Here is a 19,406-nt window from a genome sequence, read left to right on the forward strand (position 1 = left end):
TTCCTTCCTTCCTTCCTTCCTTCCTTCCTTCCTTCCTTCCTTCCTTCCTTCCTTATCTCCCTGCCAGCTTTTCATTATCCCTACACTCTCTGGAGTGGGGAAGCAGGGAAATGCCTTACCCGCACAGGAATTCATCCGCTGCATCCAGGGGTAAACAGGGCTTGTGTACTTCCGGTCGGTGCCTTCCTCATGAAGGGCTTTGCCCTGCACGCTGCCGTCAGGTTTGTACTGCTGCTCGGGAGAAAAGTGCAGGTAGTCCCCGGGGCCCCTCTGCTTGCTATTGCCCGAGGGTGAGGCGCCACTGAGGTCCTTATCAGAATAGAAACATGAGGCCCCGTACTCGTAGGATGCCCGGTTGCAGGCCAGGACCGAGTTGGACTGTTGGTAGAAACAAGGTGAGGTGTATGTCTTGTCCGGAAGACTCGACGCCCCGTAAGAGGCCGGGAAGGGCCTCAGCGCGTCATAGCCGGCTGGGTAGAGGGGCAGCTGGCCCAAGAAGGAGTCCTGGCCGCTGGGCAGGCTCCCAGGGAAAGTGGGATTCACAAAATAGGAACTCATTTGCGCGCCCCTCTGCAGGACTGTGATTTGTTGTGTATTAGTACATCTGGCTATAACTATTAGTAGTCATCGAACTGGTTTGTTTCTGGATGGCCGAACGCCAAAAGCGACAGCAGCAAATCGCACCAGCTGACGCAGCGGCGGCCAATGGGAAAGAGCGCCGGAGCCCGCTCCCCGGGGACCGCGGCGACCGAGGCAGCAAAGTTACAAACAGCCCCCAGCCCGCCCGCCCGCCGCCCGCCCGGCAGATTAATGGGCACACACAGCCTGCCCGCCCCGCTCTCCCCCACACATCCCCGAACGCCAGCGGCGGGCACGACCCGGGCAGAGATGTGCAGATCAGAGGCACTAGTGCCCAGGTCAATGAGCAGGCCTGCTCTTTCCTTTTTTGCCTTCATGGGTTTTGCTGGATTTCCTCCCCAAACAGGAAATCTGACAAGCCTGATCTGGGATCAGGGGTGGTGACACGGATGGTTTTGCTTAGAGCCTCCTGCCCCAGTCAGACCCTGGGTCACCCCTCCCCTGTGCTCCCTTAATCATGGGTGTGGGTTCTTGAACGGGAGAAGGGGCTCTGAGAAGCCAGGCCTTCACGCTCTGCTTTTGAACTCTATGCTTTCGGGGTTCCCTGGGCGCCTTATTCCCTCCCTTTCTTATTACAGGTTGGGCCTTACTGCCCTAAAGCTGAAAGACCACTCCTCACTGACCAGGCCCAGACCAAAGACAGGGCCTTCCTACAGCCCCTTCTTCTCAGTACCGCCCGCCCTCCGTGTTTGGCTCTTCTGCAATGGTCCGTGCCTGCGAGGCCTTAAAGCAAACACCTACACCACACCGGCTGTGCACTGCATCCTGTCTTTGAACTTAGAGGAAGGAAAGGCTAAAACCCATGGTTTTCCACAAGAAATGATCTACAGAAGGGTGTTTGTGAGACCAGAGCATAAAGCCATCCGTGGGGCTTAAATCCCCCAGCTTCAAGCATCCCAGGACTCCCTAAGTTACTGGACCTGCTTAGAGCAGCTACGGGGGGGGGGGGGGGGAGAACCCCAGATACAGTATCTTCCCAGTCTCATTCCAGAAGCAGGAGAGGCACGGGGACCTTGGTTGAGCAGGGCACATAGTGCAGCTCCTGGAGCTCAAAGCTTCACTCTGGGATCATTAATGGACTTGGTTTCGAGAGGTCACACGGAGATGGGCACTGTCGTGTCGCAAGCATACCCACTTGTCCCCTACCTACCCACCCTAAACTACTCCTGCTGCTACAGTATCTCTAAAACCAGATCTGTCACCCTGTCACTTGCTCCAGGATCCTGAATTTCCTTGACCACCGGCCCAGGCCTGGGGATACTCAGACAGGACTTGGAAAGCCTGTCTCCAGCTTGCCTGTATGTGGATCAGGGTCATTTTGTGGGGAAAAAAAAAAGTGATATCGGTTCAAAGGCACTTTTATGACTGTTTGGGCTAGAATTGGCTTTAAAATCCCCCAATTCTGTGGGTATCTAAGAGATCTAGCTGGGGCTCAGGAGGTTGTGTGTAAGATCTGTAAAACCCTGACCCTTGTGAACTGATGGGGATCGGGCTTGGGGGGAGGTGACACTTGGCAGTGGTCCCGTAGGAATCTATTGCAGAGTTCTTTAATCTCTTCCTTGCTTTTCGATTTTCCCCCCTGACCTTCCTCCCCTCAAAAGAGGAAAATTGAAAAAGGACTTTCGGAAGGTCCGCCTCCAGAGAGCCTGTGAGGGCACACCAGGGGAAGGCTGCTCCACAGGCCTTTTGCTCAACTTCTTTATCTCTCCAACCCAAGAAAATTGTTTTCCTTTTTATATAAACGAGCTGTTCAGGAGAGGATAAAATTTTACATTTCTCACAGAGAGGATGCAATATGTGGGAAATGAATAACTCAGGAAGAAAAGAAAGGTGGATTTTTTTTTCTTAAAAGGCTGTTTGAAGAAAATAAGCTTGAGTTATTGGTTCTTAAACAACAAACAATCAGATAACAATTATTTCCAGCAATACTGTTGGAAATGAAAGTAGCCATTTCCCAGGTGCTAACTGTTCACATCTATCAGTTCTCTTTCACGCCGCTCTGTCTCACACAGAGTTGGAGCTGATGACAGCTTACCACCATTATTGCTATGGTTTGATCTGAATTTTAGACTTAATTGTCTCAGCCAATAAAAGAATTTGTTTTCTCAGCTAGAAGCCAGAAAAATGTATTTCTAGCTTCTGTAAACATTAAGGTGGAAAAAATATTAAATTGAAATCTTAACATGTAAGCCCAGGCTAGTGTGCATTTAAGTTGGCAGTCAATCTATTTATTCTTCTATATATATGTATATAAACATATGTTATATATATATATATATATATATATATATGGAGCGAGAGCGCGTCCTGAAGGAGTGGAGAACAGGAACTCCACACCTTCAATAGAGCCTCATCCTGAGATGATGAGAATAATCCCAGCAGGACTCTGCTAGGTCACAGCCACACAGAAAACTTACCTTTTATCTTCTCTTCAAAGAGGGTAAGAAGATGGCCGTAGAGTCACACAGTTTGCCCTTTTCCTGGCTGCCCATTGAGGCCCTCCACTTCTGCCAGCCTGGGAGGACCCAGAAGGTCCATCTCCATCCAGTCAAATCTCTAGGCCAGAACCCAAAGCACACAGGTGTGGGCCTCTGTCAGTTGCCGGCCCTCTCCTGGAGCTGCCTTCCATGCCATAGCCCATCCTCAGGGCCAGCCGGGCCAGCAGGCCTCGGAACTACAAATGGTCTCTCGGATGTCAGAATCCCAAAGCCAAAGCGTTCCCCAACTGGCGTGAGCCCTCAGGACGCCTTTGGGACGCGCAGTTTGGACAGAAGCAGCCATGACCAGCCAGGCGGCCTGTACAACCAGTCTCCATGGTGCTGGGTTAGGGGAGAGGGAAGGACCCGAATCTATTCCAGCGGCTGAGCTTTCTGTCATGGGTAGCCGAAGCAAGGAGATTTCACAGCCAAATAAACCCTTGGAGACTGCCCCTCAGGTCCCCTTTTGTCCCCCCCTTCCCCTGCTTCTGGGGAATCTGAGGGGCCCGTACAGCAGTCGCGCCAGGCTCAAAGAGGCGGGACACTGCTGGCGCCGGTCCCGGCGACGGCCACAGCGTGGCAGCAGCGAGCTCCCTATTCAATCGCAATAAATAATCCGCCTGCGGCAGCCGCAGTCAAACAGCCAGCGGCTCTAGGAGGCGAATGCGGCGCTTTATCTGCCCCTGCCTGGGGCGCATCCACAGAGCTGTCCGGCAAACATTCCAAACATATACACGTCCTTCTTAATTGTCTGACCTAGGCCGACATACTATCTTGAGATAGGAAAACAGCAGCAGCAACAACAACCAAAAACCAAATAAACAAAAAAGAACCATAGCCAGGGACCTCGCGACTTATGCGTGGGTAGCTCTGTCTCCCGGGGGCAAATCTAACCTGGTCAGACCCGCTTTCAGGCCCGCCCACCATGGCTGGTGCCACCGTGCCATGCAAAGCCATCGCTAGGCCTGCAGCAGCTCTCAGTGCTGTCTCTCTGCTAGCTGTAGTCCTCTCGCTGGTAGCCTCGCTGGTAGCCTGGGAGGTGGGGGACCGTGGACACCAGCTTGCCACTGTACTTAGGTGGCTTGGGACTGCGACCCTGCTATTGCCCAGACAGCGTTTTGCAACCTTCCCTCAGAAACCTCAGATGTGCTCCTTCCACCTGCGTCAACACAACAGCCCCCTGCACGGAAACATCATCCCCCTCCCCGTAGCCCCCAATTAACTCGGTTCTCTCCTCCAACACAGAATTCCACACATGCATCTAGCCCCTTTCCCAGGGCTCGAGACATCACTCTAATCAGAAAACCGGACAAACGAAGCAGGCAACCATCGGAGAACTCTGAATTAGTAAGTTTTGTTTCTGTGTTTGCTTCCTTTCCCGGTTCTCCTCTTCTCAGCCTAGCCACGCAGGAAAGAACAGTGTGCCGAAGCTAACAAAACGCCCGTGCTACTCTCTGCTCGTCTCTCCGCCCTCGTTCCCAGGTTGGGAACTATCTCTGGCTATTGGGGAAGTCAGTTGAATCAATTGGGTCACGAATGAAATAATCCCAAACCCCAGAGGCCGATAGGGAACAGTAGAATGCCAAATGACTTCCTTTGGGGCTTCTCGAGGTTCACTGGGGAATGGGGGGGGGAGCGAAGACCCAAGCGGTGCTACGTGGTGCCAAGGCGCTGTGCCACAGAGGGAAGGCTGATCCGCCTTGAGGGAGGAGGGAAAGGGAGTGATTGTAGGTGGTGGCGGTAGTGGGTGAGAATGAGTGACATGTTTGAACTGTGGTGTGTATTGGGGCTGAGTGTGAAGGGACAGTATTGAAGAGGGTGAAAAGGCCCCCTTTCAAAGTCGCTCGTGGTGCCCTCTCTCACCACTGCGGTACCTCACCCACCTTTTACCCTGTCTCCTTCCCACAGGTCTCACCTTCAGACCGCGGCTCCCAGAAGCTCCTGCCTCTCTTGACAGCTGTCGCTTCGGCAGCCCAAGAGACGAATTGTCCTCCTTCCTGGTGCCAGAGGACGCAGGAAATTAGCCAGGTTGCAAGTTGCAAAGCAGCGGCTGCTGCTTCAGGAACTGGACGCGCCCCACCTCCAGCGACAGCGGCCGGCCTGGGCCTGGCAGCGGCTTCCCCTCGCTCGCCATCGCCGGACAAAGCGCAGCCCAGGCAGGCTGGCAAGGCAGAGCTCCGAAGCACGCAGGATGGAGTGGAGCAAAAGAATGCGGCTCTATTCTCGCAAGGGAAATTATAAAAAAGTTCATGTTCACGGTTCCTATCCACATGACCGACAGCGGCCAATGGAAGGGCCGAACAACTCATAAAGTTGTATTGCAAAGTTGTAAATTTTCATAAACAACAACGGATTTATGACCCTTTCCCCATCACTAAGAGGAGGCGGCTCTTACACAGGCGCCATCTTACCACCGAGGCTGTCCCGATTTGCAGGTTTTACAGACCCTTTTAGGTCCGATTTTATTAAAAGAGTCCTAAGAAACTGGCCCAACCTAGTCAGGGGATAAGAATGGAGACCTTCGCGGGCCCAGCTCAGGATGCTCTAAGCTACTTCCACCGCCTCTCGCCCCTGGTCTCTCGCCTCTAGCCCCTTCCCCAGCCACAGTCCTTCCTAAGCAACAGGACTTGACTAGGTTGCATTGCAGGGTTTGAGGCCCATGGCGGTCCAAGAAGCCCTCAGCTGCAGTGTTGGACCCTGGGGCATCCTCACCCTTACTGAAGGCTAAGTGGGGGTACTGCGGCAGGGACCCTGAATCCCATTTCTTCCCTACCCTGGGACTGTACTCAAGGCGCATTTGGAATCCGGAATCAATTAGAGGGTAGGTAATACCCTTTTAGAGCTTAGTCTACACCTTTAGAGGAAAGTTGAATTTGGAATTCGTTCATGGAATTTATGAAAGTTTGAGAGGCTGTAGATAGAATATACAATATACGGTATTAACAAATAGTCTGTTTTCAATGGATCTAAATAGATATTGGTGTACATACAATAGCCAGGCCAAAAAAAAAAAAAGAAATCTACAAAGAGGAAGGCATATATACAATTATAGTCACAGAAAAACACAGAACCCCCACACACAATTATAGATATGAGAAATGTTGATACACACGCACATGTGTGAGAATGCATACAATTATGATAACTATAAGCAAGCACACAGAGAAATAGAAATGTGCTTAAGTACACATAAAAAACATGTGAAAAGAGACATGATACATTTGTCCATGAATAGCTAAAACTTGGACTCAGGGACAGTGTCTCTGCATTTGTTTCCCATGTCTCTTTGGCCTACAGCCAGGGTTGACCCTTCTGTTATGGTCATTTCCCCTTGCCCAAGACCCTCTGGATAAAGCAGTCCGTGTTTCTTTGTCACCAAGCATCTTTATTGTTACATAAAACACAGGTAGCTGGGCTGGGAATCGTGCCTTCTCTGAACTCCAGGCTGGGGGGGGGGGACATGAGGAGACAAGGGAGATGATGGCCTCGGGTGGGTGCTGGACTTCCCCCACCCACTACAGAATTAGTTCAATACAACACACCATGCTACAAAGTGACCCCATTAAAATATCCTTCCCAAGTCAAGACACTCCTTTACAAATGAGCTCCAAGATTATAGAAATGACAACAACATAAAAAAAATCTGGTTCAAATATACAGTATTTGTCCTTGTAGGAAAAGTCAGGGTCTACATATTTGACATGGTTGAACAGTAGGACACAGAAGCAAGGGAGAGAGGACAGTGAGTCTGGGAACATCTCCTTAGTCCCACAAAAACAAAACCCGAAGCTATTCCAGAGGATGGCAGCCAGCTCGGGAATGCTCCCCTCCTGAAGTAGGGGTAATGGCTCTGACCTTGAGGTATCAAAGCCAGAGAAAGAGGGATTCTAGGTTGCAGCACTTGGTATGCTTTGGAATAAATATATTAATTTTCAATTTAAATAGAAGCCAATGCCCTGGTCCCTGAACCTCATTGCTTTGTCAGTGAAGCCCCGGTGACCCCAAAGACTATCAGCTAGAAGCATCAAGGTCCAGCCTGGGAGGAATGGGCACCGAGAAGCAGGCGAGCTAGCCAGCACACAATAGGTAGTTTAGGACTAGTAGGTAGTACTGATCATGGTTTTGCAGGTATTGGGGGGGGGCAGGTGCTGGGTGTCTGCCAGTGTTGGGACATGGAGGGGGCTTCTTAGGAGTGGTGGCCCACTGGGTCTGGGCCCATAGGTAGTTTGGGAGTGCCTCTCAAAGAGGCCTGTGCTAGGTAGTATTTTAGCTGTGCCTGCGCACAACACTGGCCCAGGGTTGGGGGTATCTACTGGGTTCCTCAGAGGCAGAGAGGGTCCCCAAGGTGACCTAATTTCCCTGGGAGCTAAAGTGGGTGATTGAATGGAATGAGGGTAGGGACTGATTCCCTCTTTTTCTTTCCCTTTCTTTTTTCTCTTTCTTTTCGCTTTCTTTCTTTCTTTCTTTCTTTCTTTCTTTCTTTCTTTCTTTCTTTCTTTCTTTCTTTCTTTCTTTCTTTTTTACACTTTATTTCCCCCCCCCCAGTTTTTTGTAACTAAAATCAATGAGTCTCTTAAAGACGCTTTTCCAACTGTCCTGTGCAGCCAGGGTCCTGTGCCTGGCCCTTTACTCCTCTTCCTCCTCTTCCTCCTCCTCTTCCTCCTCGTCCTCCTCGTCGGCCTTGTCCGCAGCCGTGGAAACGGAGGGCACCGCATCTTCGGGGGCTGCAGTGGGAGCCTGGCTCTCATCTTTATGCTCTTTCTTCCACTTCATGCGCCGATTCTGGAACCAGATCTTGATCTGGCGCTCAGTGAGGCAGAGCGCGTGAGCGATCTCGATGCGGCGGCGCCGCGTCAGGTAGCGGTTGAAGTGGAATTCCTTCTCCAGCTCCAGCGTCTGGTAGCGCGTGTAGGTCTGGCGTCCCCGCTTCCTGTCGGGTCCTAGGAGCAGAAATTTGGACATATAGATAGACAAAACAGACAAGCAGACTAGGATGTGGACAGAAGAGTGCTTTAGTCAGGCCAGCAGCCCAAGAGCCTGCACCTTCCTTCCACCTTGCCCAAATCCAGGTGCAACCCTCATCACCCTCAATTGAGCTGGGGGAGGGAAACTGTGAGCGGAAGGCCCCAGGGCCAGAAGAGCAAGAACGTCTGTGAGAAGCCTTAGGGCAGAATTCCAACTTTACAACTGGCCTTTCCAGCCGGCTACGTTTCCACAATGTCCTGCTTCCCCCTGACAAAGGGAAATTGTAAATATAGAGTGTGGCAAGTGGGGGACTCTGCGCTTTTGCCATTCAAAGGCAAACCTGGCTGCTCCCCAGCCTTGCTAGTGTTCGACCCTCCTCAGCAGCCCCATCCACAAGCACTTCCTGTGACTTTCCCACCCTCTGCCCCATTGGCTTCAGCCTGGTTCTGGAAATGGCCTCTGGTACAGGGATGGGTGAGGGATCTCGGAGGTCTCAGATCTCCTTGCCTTTGAGAAAAAAACGCCAGGCCGAAAGAAGAGGAGGAGGGGGGAGGGAGCTGGAGTCAAGAAAGGGATAGAGGACAGGAAAGAGGGAGACAGAAAGAAAGACTGAGGAGAGGGGGGAGAAAGAGAATATGAGAATGAGAATAGCCGGAGAAACTTATTGTAAAAATTCCAAGGCAAATGGAGTTAAATAAATTTACGAGGATCGAATCCATTAATTGGGCCATAAAAAGTTTTATGAGCCTCATTTACATACAATGCTACGGGTCTCTCCACGCTATGGCGCCTCAGCTCTAATTAAAACCAGAAAGGCAGCGCCACCGGGACTTGCGGGGCCGCCTGCTGGAAGCCGCCGGGCTGGGCTCTCTCAAACCCCCCGCGCCCTGCTCCCGCCCCGCCGCTCCTCCCGCTCGCCGACCCCGCCGGCCACTGAGCCTACCTGAACTGCGCATCCAGGGGTAGATGCGGAAACTGGCCTCGGTCGGGCCATGCAGCACGCCTTCGTCCGCCTTGTCGCAGGCGCCTTTGGCGAGGTCACTGCAGAGCCCGGGGATGTTTTGGTCGTAGGAGGCGCAGGGCAGGTTGTAGGCGTCGGCTCCCAGGCCATAGCCGGACGCGAAGGGGCTCTGATAGAGGGGGCTGTTGACATTGTATAAGCCCGGCACGGTGGAGGCAAAGGCACCGGCGCCCGGCCCGTAGCCGCTTCTCTGCGAGTTGGGTGCAAAGGAGCAAGAAGTCGGCTCGGCATTTTGGAAGAGAGAAGCCCCCGCCGTATATTTGCTAAAAAGCGCGTTCACATAATACGAAGAACTCATAATTTTGACCTGTGATTTGTTGTCCGGCAGCTTTCAGTGTCGGTTTTACGAGGTAGTGTGATATATGATAACATTACACCCCCAGATTTACACCAAACCCCATTTTCTTTTGGACGGAGCTCGCCGCGGCACGTGACCGCCCACATGACCGCCTCCGCCAATCTCAGCAGCCCTCACAGGTGGTCCCGCGCCACGGGCCGGCGGCCGCCTAGAATGGAAGGAGAGGCTCACAGACGCGGCCTGCCTGCACCCGGCTGGCCCGGGGCGCCCGACGCAATCAGACCCCCCAGGCTCCGCCAAAGCCCCATCCCAGTCACCGAAGCCTGGAGGCAGGGATCGCCCCTCGACAACCGCATACCTATTCCTGAACCCCAGATCCACTGTGTGGATTCCCCCTGTCCGGGTCCTCTTTGAGGATCCATGACCCTGCAGGGTCTCCTTAACCTGTCCACCCAAAGATGGTCTAGAGAGAGAGAGATCCACTCTTTGCCCACCTCTCTCTATAAGCAGAGGAACATTTAAGATCGGATTTTATGCTCCAGAGCCAACACTGCAGGCGCGGGCGTCTCCTCTAGCCGAGCGGAGAGACCGCAGCCACAAACTGGAACCATGTGGTTCAAATAAAGTCAATGTCTCTCAGCTTCCTTTCTTTAATCGGCGGCGCACTGTTTATCTGCCCTAAAGGAAGCAGTGAAATATTTATCTATTAATGAGCCTCATTTGCCAACAGATTTACTAACATGGGATTCCCTTTTCTCCTCCCGGACACTGCGGCCCTGGCAGTCTCTCTGCATTGGCTCCTGGGCACCTGGCTGGCTGGCAGCAACTCCATAGATAGCTCGACACCCGCTTTGTCCTTGCCACAACCCCTAGTTACCCCCTGGATGATAAGAAACTGGGGCATCCTCACGCAGTTTGGGAGAAATTCGGCTCCACAATTTTTAAAACACATCCGTCATACATTCCTGGCAGCTCTCGGCCAAGCAAGCCCTGGACTTCCACCTTGTGGGCCAATAACACTTTTAGAGCTGGTTTAGAGAGAAGAGAGGTGATCTCAGGAACTAGGTGCTGTAGCTCACCTTGGAACCCCAGTTCTTTAGGAGACAATAAAAGCGAATAAGGGAGTCCTTTCAATGGGGCTACCCAGATCCCGCGGCTTCACCTTGCTAAGCACACTATCTCATCCTTTCCCAAATAGTCACCCACCCTGGGGGCTTACCTTGCTGGACTTCAGACCCCCTCCCCCTACAGTGATAGGTCGGGTGAAGACTCTGCTGCCCAACGCTCTCTGGAGGATATTTGGGTGAACCCTTTCCCTAAACGCCTCATAAACTGCCCAGGCCATGCTGGAAGACTGGCGACCTTTTACTGCTCAGCTCGATTGCACATCATAAACCCGACTTCACAATGGAATTGCCCCGGAAATTCTCCTCTAAATTATAGAGTTTGGTTCCTGGTGTACAAAGCACTTTCTTATCACTTTCAGTGGGACCAGGCTGCCTCTACCTACCCCACCCCCGTTTACCGCATCCTCTCAGGGGGTCTTGGAAGCACAAAAGATGTTCAAATCCCGCTGGAACGAATCCCAGATCCTACCTAGTAAAGGGCTCAGGCTTTGGAGGGGAGGAGGGCAGGTGGAAGCTGGGCTATCTCCCCCGGAGCATAAGGACCCTAAGGCGGCAATATCCGGGATCCCCTTTATGGTGGATCAGGATGGGAAACAGGAGGTGAAACAGGAAGGGGGTAAAAATCAAAATAACAGCGTCTTCTGAGAGAGAAATAAAAATTTAAAATAGCTAAAAGAAGATGAAGCAAACAAAAAGAAGGCTAGAAGATCAAAGAAGTGAAATTAGACTGCTTTAGACCAATAAATTGTTCCTGGGGTGACATAGAGAAGGCGCACAGTGAAAGGCCAGGCCAGCCGAGGTCTGTCTAGACTCAGGAGACTGGAGCAGTCCAAAGCCACGTGTCTAAAGTGGAACTTCTCTGTAGAAGGGGACCTGACAACCAGAGTGCAGAGTTGGGTTGAACAGGAAAAACACGACACTAACACACCTAGGAAGATCATCTGAATTTGGCCTGGTAGGACTAAGAAGTCCTGGCAAGAGACTCTGCTTGTTTGCCAAGGCCAAATAGGTCCCGAATTCTGCTGCTTTCAAGGCCTTGGCACTTCTGGGCCCAAGTCTTCCCTCTGAGCAGGATCCAAGACACACCAAAACCCTTCACTTAGTTTCTGTGTCTCTTTTCCCTGGGCAGACTTTGAACAAAATCAGACTCTCGGCAAGGCCTATTTAATTATATGTTCTCTGGCCGTTGGCTCCCTACTTATTAAATGGAAATGTATCTGTTACGTGTGTGTGTGTGTGTGTGTGTGTGTGTGAAAATATTCACACACTATTTAGCCCAGGCCCTGGAGAAGACGCGGTTTAAGCCAGTTTTTAATCTGCTATCTAAATACTTCTCAATGCTTTCCCAGAATTAGCTTTCAAACCTACTGCCAGTTTGTTTCCTCCGTTTCCTGTGGCCAGATAGTCCTCGATGTTTAAATCTAGGTTTAGAACGTAAATCCAGACCTTTGCAGCAAAGGGTGCCTTCTGGAGGGTCGAGTGGTGCTGAGTTTGGGGGACTTTGAACCTTTCTATTCTCCTCCCCTGAGAAGATGGTGGGCTTCAGCTATTGGGCTTGGAGACTGTGTCCCTGACTTGTTAAAAGGAGCCTGACTTGGACGCGGCTACCAATTCCTCCCCAAAGCGAATAAATAAGTCCAGTTCCTTCCCGGCTCTTGTCTGGACGAAGACAGCGAAGACAGCGACAGGCTGTGCAAAACCTCTCAGCATCGAAGACCAGAGAGCAGCCTGACCCAGCCGCCAGTCGGCCAAGGGCAAGGGAGGCTGCCGGCCTAGGCAGCTCACCAGGCCTCTGAGCCCCTGGAGGCCTGCACCTACCTGGGGCTTCTGTGATCCGTGGAGGGAAGCGGCTGCTACCAACCAGTGACTTCCACCGTTAGAAAACTGGTGCTTTCTATTTGTGTCCACTGCTCCCCAGTAACATAAATATAGATTTCTGAGGGTTAGGATAGGTATCTCTTGGTGCTCTCTCCAAGAAGCTAGAAAACCTTCCTACATGCTGTGAAGGAGCGTGAATTACATACGGAAATATAACGAGGATATGTGCCTGAAATACCCAAGTGTATGCAGGAATTTTTTTTAAGGGAGTAAGAGAGAGAAAGAGAGGGAGACCCAGGAGAGACGTCAGCCAGAATCGAGTCCCTGGTTTTACAGCGTGTTCAGCACGGAGATGCGAGTCATAAACATTTTGTGGGCTTGGCCGAGACTATTACGACCTAAATAAATGCACTGCACAGTCTATATTCACGGCGCTTCGAAGGGTTAGTTTTCTGTTTGCTCTTGTGTTTTCTTTCGGAAACCATCCTACCCCAGAGTCTGATCCTAACACACTGGCCGTCTTGCTCTGAAGTTGGGGACATCTAGCATTGAAAGTAGCCTGGGAATGAATGGGGATTTTTTTTCTTCTTCTTTTTTAGCCTCCTCAACCGGCGACGCCAGAGTAGCCTTGGCCCTTCAATGCCAAAGAAATACCACGGCCGGAGAAGCAAGAACGACTTCAACCATATGAAAGCGGTCTGAAGCTAGAGTGTTCTTGCACTTATTTAAACGTATGGATCATTTATTTTCGAACAACCTAACAGTTCCTAGACTATGCCCCGAGTTACCCCAACGTGGCCAAGTTCCCCGAAGATCTACACAAGACAGCCACCAAGTATGAGTTTATAACCAATTTTCAGCCGCCTAATTTTAAGGTCAGGTAGTCAAACCGACCAAGTCCCCCGACGTTCTCTCTCTCTCTCTCTCTCTCTCTCTCTCTCTCTCTCTCTCTCTATATTTGTGTTGGCTAGCTAGGCCTGGTACCCCCCCCCCACCCCTGAACCAGGTTTTGGGGCCTCACGGGTCGGCGGAACCCGTGACCACAGGGTGCGCTCTCTGTGGGTTCATCTGGTCCTGGGGTCGTAGGTGTTTGTCCCCTTGTTCTTCGATCTTGAACGACCCGTTCCCCGTGCGCCTCGCTGTCCCTAGATCTCTGCTGGGATGAAAACTGTGACCCTGGAATGGAACTGGCGTTCTCAGCCACAGCCCCGCACCTTCGGCATCGCTGCTGCCACGCAACACAGCGGCCTCAGAATGGGACCGGGGAGGAGCGAGCGCCGAAGGAAAGGCAAGCCCCGGCGCATGCTGTGTCCCCTGGAGGCGTTCAGGCTGGCATGAGCAGCAGGGAAAATATACGACTGCTGTTCACACAATCCCATTCCAGAAAGGCCCGCTTCAAGTCGACATTTTAGGAGCTTCCTAGGTCTCGGCAGTCGGAGATGGCGGCGAGAAAGCCTCTTGCGTGGAGCCACACTGCCATCTCCTGGAATTTTCTTGGCACTGCAGCCGCTGCTGCTCTGGCCGGCGTGAACTTCGGCAACGCCTGTGACCCCACCAGAATTCCACTCCCATGGGCGGAGCGACGGCCCTGTCCCTGGGGAATCCTTGGGGAGCCAGGAACCTACGCTGCCGAGGGGGCAATACCCATAAAAGAGGGCTGTTTCCGCAGTCTCTTTATCGGAGGCAGACAGAGCAAACAAATGAAAGGGTTTTGGTGGGATACCCTAATTGGAGCTGGACAGTTGTAAACTCATTAGGAGGCGAATTCCAGACAGTTCGCAGACCTTCCTTTATGGCACACCCTTACTGCATAGGCTTTGAAGTCCTTTCTGTCTGCAACAACAGAGGGCGTGCCAACCTGGCGGGCGCATTGGGGGGTGGGGGCTAAGGGGAAGTCCCATCCACCCTCACCCTGGTCCCCCTTCCCCACCCCACCCCCGCATTAGAAGACAGTCAACATTGCAGAGAGATGGGGGGGTGCGAAGAAAAAGAGTTGGGGGTGTGAGGCGAGGCAGAATCCTCTGGCTACATCTGGAAGGCGCTTGGGCCTCCGAAGGCTTGTAGTCGTTCCCCCTACGCAGCCCTTTACACCCCATAAAGGGTAACAGCCCTCATTTTCTTTTATGGCGCTTCGGGGCTTGTCGGTTGCTAAGGCCTGCTTCTGTGGGGACTCCGGAGATGGCTTAGCAGTGTAGGATGCTGAGTCCCTACCCCCAACCCACCCCTGGCCAGGTTGGCAGGACCCAGTGGGGCACAGAGGTACGGCTTTTCCACTCTCTGAAAAACCCTGACTATTTGAAGGAGCCAACTCATTGTCCGCATGTGGTTCCTGCCTGCCTCCTCAGTCTTCTTACTCAGCTCCTTGACTTCCAGCCCTCAACTCGACCACCCTACTTCCAAAGTCTTCAGTCCTTTTTTTGTGAGTCCAGGGTTGGGAAATATTTTTGAGGCAGCCAAAATGAAAGGGTGGACTTTCCCACCACTGCTGGCCAGCGAGGCCCAGCTTTCTGATGCTTCTCAGGTCGTCTGGCAAATAGATCCGAGTCTATTTGCTCCACCGCTGGTCTTCCCAGCTTTCTGCCCCTGCTTCCTAGCTACCGGCAACCATCCGAGTCGGGAGTGCTCAGGCCTGGCCCGATTATGGCTGGTTCCAGCGAGAGACAGAATTAGGGTTTTATCAGCCTCACCTCAGCCCTCCCCCGAAAATATACCTAGAAAAAGAAGGTGCACAGAGCAGACCCGCACAACGTAAAAGAATCAATATATTTTATTTGGCAAAAGTTAAATATCTCGACACAACAATTTGGTCAGTAGGCCTTGAGGTAACTATTGCAAAATATACAGTGTATGTTCAATCCGATGGGAACCCCAAATTCACCAAGGATACAAATCTACAGTAGCCCAATAGCGGTTTCATGGTGTATAATTTATTATCAATAAAATTAACTCCATTACAATAAGCACTCACTTTCTCCCTATTGAAATTAAGCGTAAACCATAGGTAGTAACCCCCTGCACACACACGTATAGCTCCGAATTTCCTCACTTCTCCTCTGGTGCAAAAACAATATTCAAGCCTTCTGATTATGAATATTCCTTTAATATGGAGATTATATATACATTGGACAAAACTGGAGTCTAGAACGTAAAGATGAAGAAACCCACATTTCAAAAGTAGATAAATCATGAATTTATGCATCCCGGAGAACTACCTCCCTTTTCTTTCCAAATTTGATTTCACTGGGAAATCCTTACAGCTAGTTTACAATCATAGATTAACAGTCTAGTTACACAGAAGACGTATTCCACTACAGAGCTATACTCTATGCAACAGCTTCTCTCCCCCACAAACAACCTGAGTTCAAATTGAATTCTAGCTTCCACAATCACAATGGGTACTTCACCCAGCACAGAAGTTTGAGTCACAAAACATAATTACCACAATAAAACACAGTGTTCAAGTATTTTGGCAGAATGATCTGCCACACGAAGAGCAAATTAAATTAGCTACAGAGACTAAAAACTATACAGCCAGTCATCAACAGTTGTGCATTATATAAAAAGGTAGTTTTCTTTCCTTTTGCTTAAAGTCAGAAGCAGGTAGATTTTTTTTAAATATATATATATATATACAAGCTAGCACATACAGCCAACAGTGCTAATGCCCTCCCTTGTGTGTATGTGCCTTCTAGAAAATGGAAAGCTTACAATACCTCCTCCATTAAAGCCGCAGGCCTAGGAGCCAGCCTGAGCAGGGACTGCCAGTGGGGAGATGAGGCCTGGGACTTAGAGCCCCTTTGTGCGGGTGGTGGAGGCTGGGTTTGGGGGACAGGAAACAGGGAGACAGACAGTCCTTTTTCTTTCTAGCTTGCTCTCTTTTTAAAGGAGCCCCTAAAAGGCTCACTCGTCTTTTGCTCGGTCCTTGTTGATTTTCTTCATTTTCATCCTGCGGTTCTGGAACCAGATCTTGACCTGCCTTTCGGTGAGGTTGAGAAGCCGGGCCACTTCGTACCTGCGGTCCCGTGTGAGGTACATGTTGAACAGAAACTCCTTCTCCAGTTCCAGCGTCTGGTGTTTTGTGTAGGGGCATCGCTTCTTCCGAGTGGAGCGAGCATGTAGCCAGTTGGCAGCCGGGTTATCTGCGGAGGGAGAGAGACACTGGGTTTAGAAGGAGCATCCCGGGTGGGTCTGAAGGAGCCTCTTGGGTGTCTCTGGCCGAAGTGCAGGATGCAGCTGAATTGGTTAGAGGAAACACAATGAAGCCCTGGCAGACAGACCCACGGAGGGTCACTTACAACAGCGCCGGGGAAAGTCTCCGCTCCCCCTCCCATCTCCACCCTCCTTTCACCTCTCTCCCGTCCCCTCCTCTTCTTCCTCCCACAGTCTGTATATTGTGGAAGGATGAAATTTGGAAACCATTTTTTTTTTTTTTTTTGCCAGCAAAGAGCAGGCTGCCCTGAGTTCTTATGGCAAGATTAACCTCTCTCCCCTCTCTTTCCCTCTCTCTTTCCCTCTCTTTCTCTCTCTCTCCAACTGTCTTCCTTTCCCAGCTTCCTTGCAACTGTCCCCACTCTTTATTTGACCTTCCCGGAAGGCCGTGGGAACTACGCGGAAGGCAGGATGCCCCAGGGCCTTTGATCACGTCTCCACGTTATTTGAATTAATCTGGCAAAGGGACCCTGATGGCTCCAAAGCCCGGAGCCTCATCTTGGGCAGGATTTCCGCCGCCACCGGCCGAAAGCAAGAAATGGAGGGAATCGGAGGTCTCCCCAAGCGTCCCGGGTCAGATTGCCTGGCTGACGTTGCTGCCACAGTTCGTGAACAATCTAGCTGCACAAAAGACTTCTCTGCGCTGCTTTCGAAGAACCGCCCAAAGTCTATCAGTCCTAGGCCAGGGCAGCTTAGGAGAGGGGCGGCGGGTCTCGACTCCACTCGCACGCCCGCCCCGCCCCCTCACTACAGCATCCTCCTCCCTTTCCCCTAGCCGGCCTGGGTGCTCCAAACAGTTCTCTGGACTTGGGGCCCCTGTCAGAGTTGTTCCAAGCACCAACTTCTGGTTCTCGGGCCCTAGACCCAGAGGCACCCATCGAGGACGAAGGCAGGCCCGAGAGAAAGCTGATGCGCTGGTAGATCCTGGTGGCCTGCGTGGAGGCAGCGGCCGGTTTGCAAGAAGGAGACACTTACTGGGATCGATGGGGGGCTTGTCTCCGCCGCTCTCATTCTCGGCATTGTTTTCGGAGAAGGCGCCTTCGCTGGGTTGTTTTTCTCTATCAACTGGAGGAGAACCACAAGCATAGTCAGTCAGGGACAAAGTGTGAGTGTCAAGCGTGGGACAGTCACCCCTTCTGGCCGAGAGCGGTTCAGGTTTAATGCCATAAGGCCGGCTGGAGGGTAAGCCCGCGAAGGAGAGCGCACCGGGCGTGGGTTCCAGCCAGGAGCGCATATACCTGCCGTCCGGCGCCGCCGCGGCCACGGGCGCCTGGGGGTGCACGTAGGGGTGGTGGTGGTGGTGATACACCGCAGCAGGCACCGCATTGGCGCCCGCCGCGTGCACTGGGTTCCACGAGGCACCAAACACCGCCGCCTTGGACTGGAAGCTGCAAGGGCTGAAGTCGGCGTGTTCGGCCAGCGCTGCCGCCTGCCTTGGGGGTTGACCCAGGGTCCCTGGAGCGTAGCGTCCCGCACCCAGCTCGTCCGCAGCGTCGGCGCCCAGCAGGAAGGAGTCCACATAGTAGTTGCCCAGGGCCCCGGTGGTGGCCATTGCAGTAGCCCAAGCCTGGCCGGCCCAGCCCGACCCGCCGAAATTATGAAACTGCAGATTTCATGTAACAACTTGGTGGCACCAGGGGGGGTGAAGTACAGTCACCTAATAAGTTGCCGGCGCCCGCGCCCCCATTGGCCACGCGCGTCACGTGTCCGCCCGGCAGAACAATAACGCGTAAATCACTCCGCACGCTATTAATGGCCCGGTGTTTTGCAGTCATAATTTTTATAGCAAAAGCCATATGTTTTTATGCAAAGGGATCGCGCAGCTCCACGATCTGGTTTGTTTTAATTGTGGCCAACGAAGATTAAAAGATCAAATCTGGCCTTGCCTCTGTACTCTCCCTTGCCACCCCCCCCCCAAATACACACACATACCAGACACACACACTTCTTAAGCGGACTATTTTATATCACAATTAATCACGCCATCAGGAAGGCGCGGGTCCCGCATGCGAGCACGGCCAGCAGAGCCCCTCACATAAAATTAGACAATAATTGAAGCCATAAAAAAGCAGCCAAATCGCATTCTCACTCCACTGTATTTAAATCTATATTTATGATATTTCATAAGGAGTTATTGTTTCGGAAGCCACACAGGCTGGTGGAAAGTCAGGAACGACCAACAGATTCGTTTGCCTCGCTGCGGCTCCCTGTAAAAATTTATGAGGACTTGGAAAGGTTAAATTAGACTGTTGTGTTTGGTTGGTGAATACCCTGTAAATAATCCTTGCAGCCCTCAGAGATGTGAGCCCCCTGCCCGCGCGCGCCCCCAGGGCCTGCCTCGAAAAGTCAAATACAAGGCTCTCTCCACCTCAAACAGAGTGACCACCGCCCCTGTCGCAACGCACCATCGATGATACAACCACCTAAAATGGGCTACCGACCATAGTTAGACTGGAAAGCCAGCCAGGCGCTTGCACATCGCCCAGATCACCCTTGCTCCACAAGGGAAGGCCCCACAGAGCAACCGCCAAGGAGAGAACTGCCAGCAACCCTCAAGGGTTTGTGTCACAAATGCCCTGATTGTGTCATAAGGGCCCTGGCCCACATCTTTGAGCACAAACTGCTCAGTGAATTTTATTCCCTACCCACCCGGTTCTAAGCTCCATCATCTGTATGCCTAGTCACTCTCCCCAGACTGGAGATGGGAAAATCGCCAGTCAACATCAGTACCAGAGGAGTTTGTCTTGCTGAGGGGTCACCTCGCCTAAAAGAGTGGCCATTTCTGGCCCCTGTATGAACCGCTCTGGTATCCTTCCCTCTTCTGTTTTTCCCTCCTACTCCTCTATCACCCC

The 19,406-nt window shown here is 52.0% G+C and overlaps 4 protein-coding genes across 5 annotated transcripts in view; 1 reads left to right on the forward strand and 3 right to left on the reverse strand.

Annotated features, from left to right (window-relative positions):
* Hoxa6 (homeobox A6) overlaps positions 1-662 on the reverse strand; it is a 2,627-nt gene extending 1,965 nt beyond the window's left edge. The window contains exon 1 of the mRNA XM_021191899.2: positions 120-662. Coding sequence (XP_021047558.1) covers positions 120-558 — 439 coding nt within the window. The 5' untranslated portion in view covers positions 559-662. The remainder of the gene's footprint in view (positions 1-119) is intronic.
* Positions 1-7,066, forward strand: part of LOC110317432 — a 39,874-nt gene extending 32,808 nt beyond the window's left edge. The window contains exons 2-3 of one of the 2 annotated variants that reach the window (XR_002380315.1): positions 4,362-4,463; positions 5,025-5,583. Coding sequence is in view for 1 of the 2 variants with exons in the window: in XM_021191901.2 (XP_021047560.1) it covers positions 4,362-4,463; positions 5,025-5,357 (435 nt within the window). In the remaining variant the exon portion in view is untranslated. Of the gene's footprint in view, positions 1-4,361; positions 4,464-5,024 lie in introns of both variants that reach the window. The other variant, XM_021191901.2, reaches the window with a different exon arrangement.
* Positions 7,067-7,656: 590 nt separating this feature from the next.
* On the reverse strand, positions 7,657-10,574 carry Hoxa7 (homeobox A7). Its single transcript, XM_021191900.1, has 2 exons — positions 9,025-10,574; positions 7,657-8,056 (listed from the first exon to the last, which is right to left on the reverse strand). The coding sequence occupies exons 1-2, from the start codon at positions 9,398-9,400 to the stop codon at positions 7,743-7,745; spliced, it is 690 nt and encodes a 229-aa protein (XP_021047559.1). The 5' UTR covers positions 9,401-10,574; the 3' UTR covers positions 7,657-7,742.
* A 4,521-nt stretch (positions 10,575-15,095) lies between these two features.
* Positions 15,096-19,383, reverse strand: Hoxa9 (homeobox A9). The gene is made up of 2 exons (XM_021189446.1): positions 17,530-19,383; positions 15,096-16,484 (listed from the first exon to the last, which is right to left on the reverse strand). The coding sequence occupies exons 1-2, from the start codon at positions 18,104-18,106 to the stop codon at positions 16,246-16,248; spliced, it is 816 nt and encodes a 271-aa protein (XP_021045105.1). The 5' UTR covers positions 18,107-19,383; the 3' UTR covers positions 15,096-16,245.
* Between the last annotated feature and the right edge of the window lie 23 nt (positions 19,384-19,406).

This window comes from Mus pahari, chromosome 2 (genome assembly GCF_900095145.1).
Source record: "Mus pahari chromosome 2, PAHARI_EIJ_v1.1, whole genome shotgun sequence".
In the NCBI taxonomy this organism is placed as follows: domain Eukaryota; kingdom Metazoa; phylum Chordata; class Mammalia; order Rodentia; family Muridae; genus Mus; species Mus pahari.

Coding starts and splice junctions, on each gene's coding strand:
- Hoxa9 (XM_021189446.1), bottom strand. CDS start 18,106: ATGGCCACCACCGGGGCCCTGGGCAACTACTATGTGGACTCCTTCCTG. Junction 16,485..17,529: donor CAAGCCCCCCATCGATCCCA/GTAAGTGTCTCC, acceptor CTCCCTCCGCAG/ATAACCCGGCTGCCAACTGG.
- Hoxa7 (XM_021191900.1), bottom strand. CDS start 9,400: ATGAGTTCTTCGTATTATGTGAACGCGCTTTTTAGCAAATATACGGCG. Junction 8,057..9,024: donor CCCCTGGATGCGCAGTTCAG/GTAGGCTCAGTG, acceptor TTCTGCTCCTAG/GACCCGACAGGAAGCGGGGA.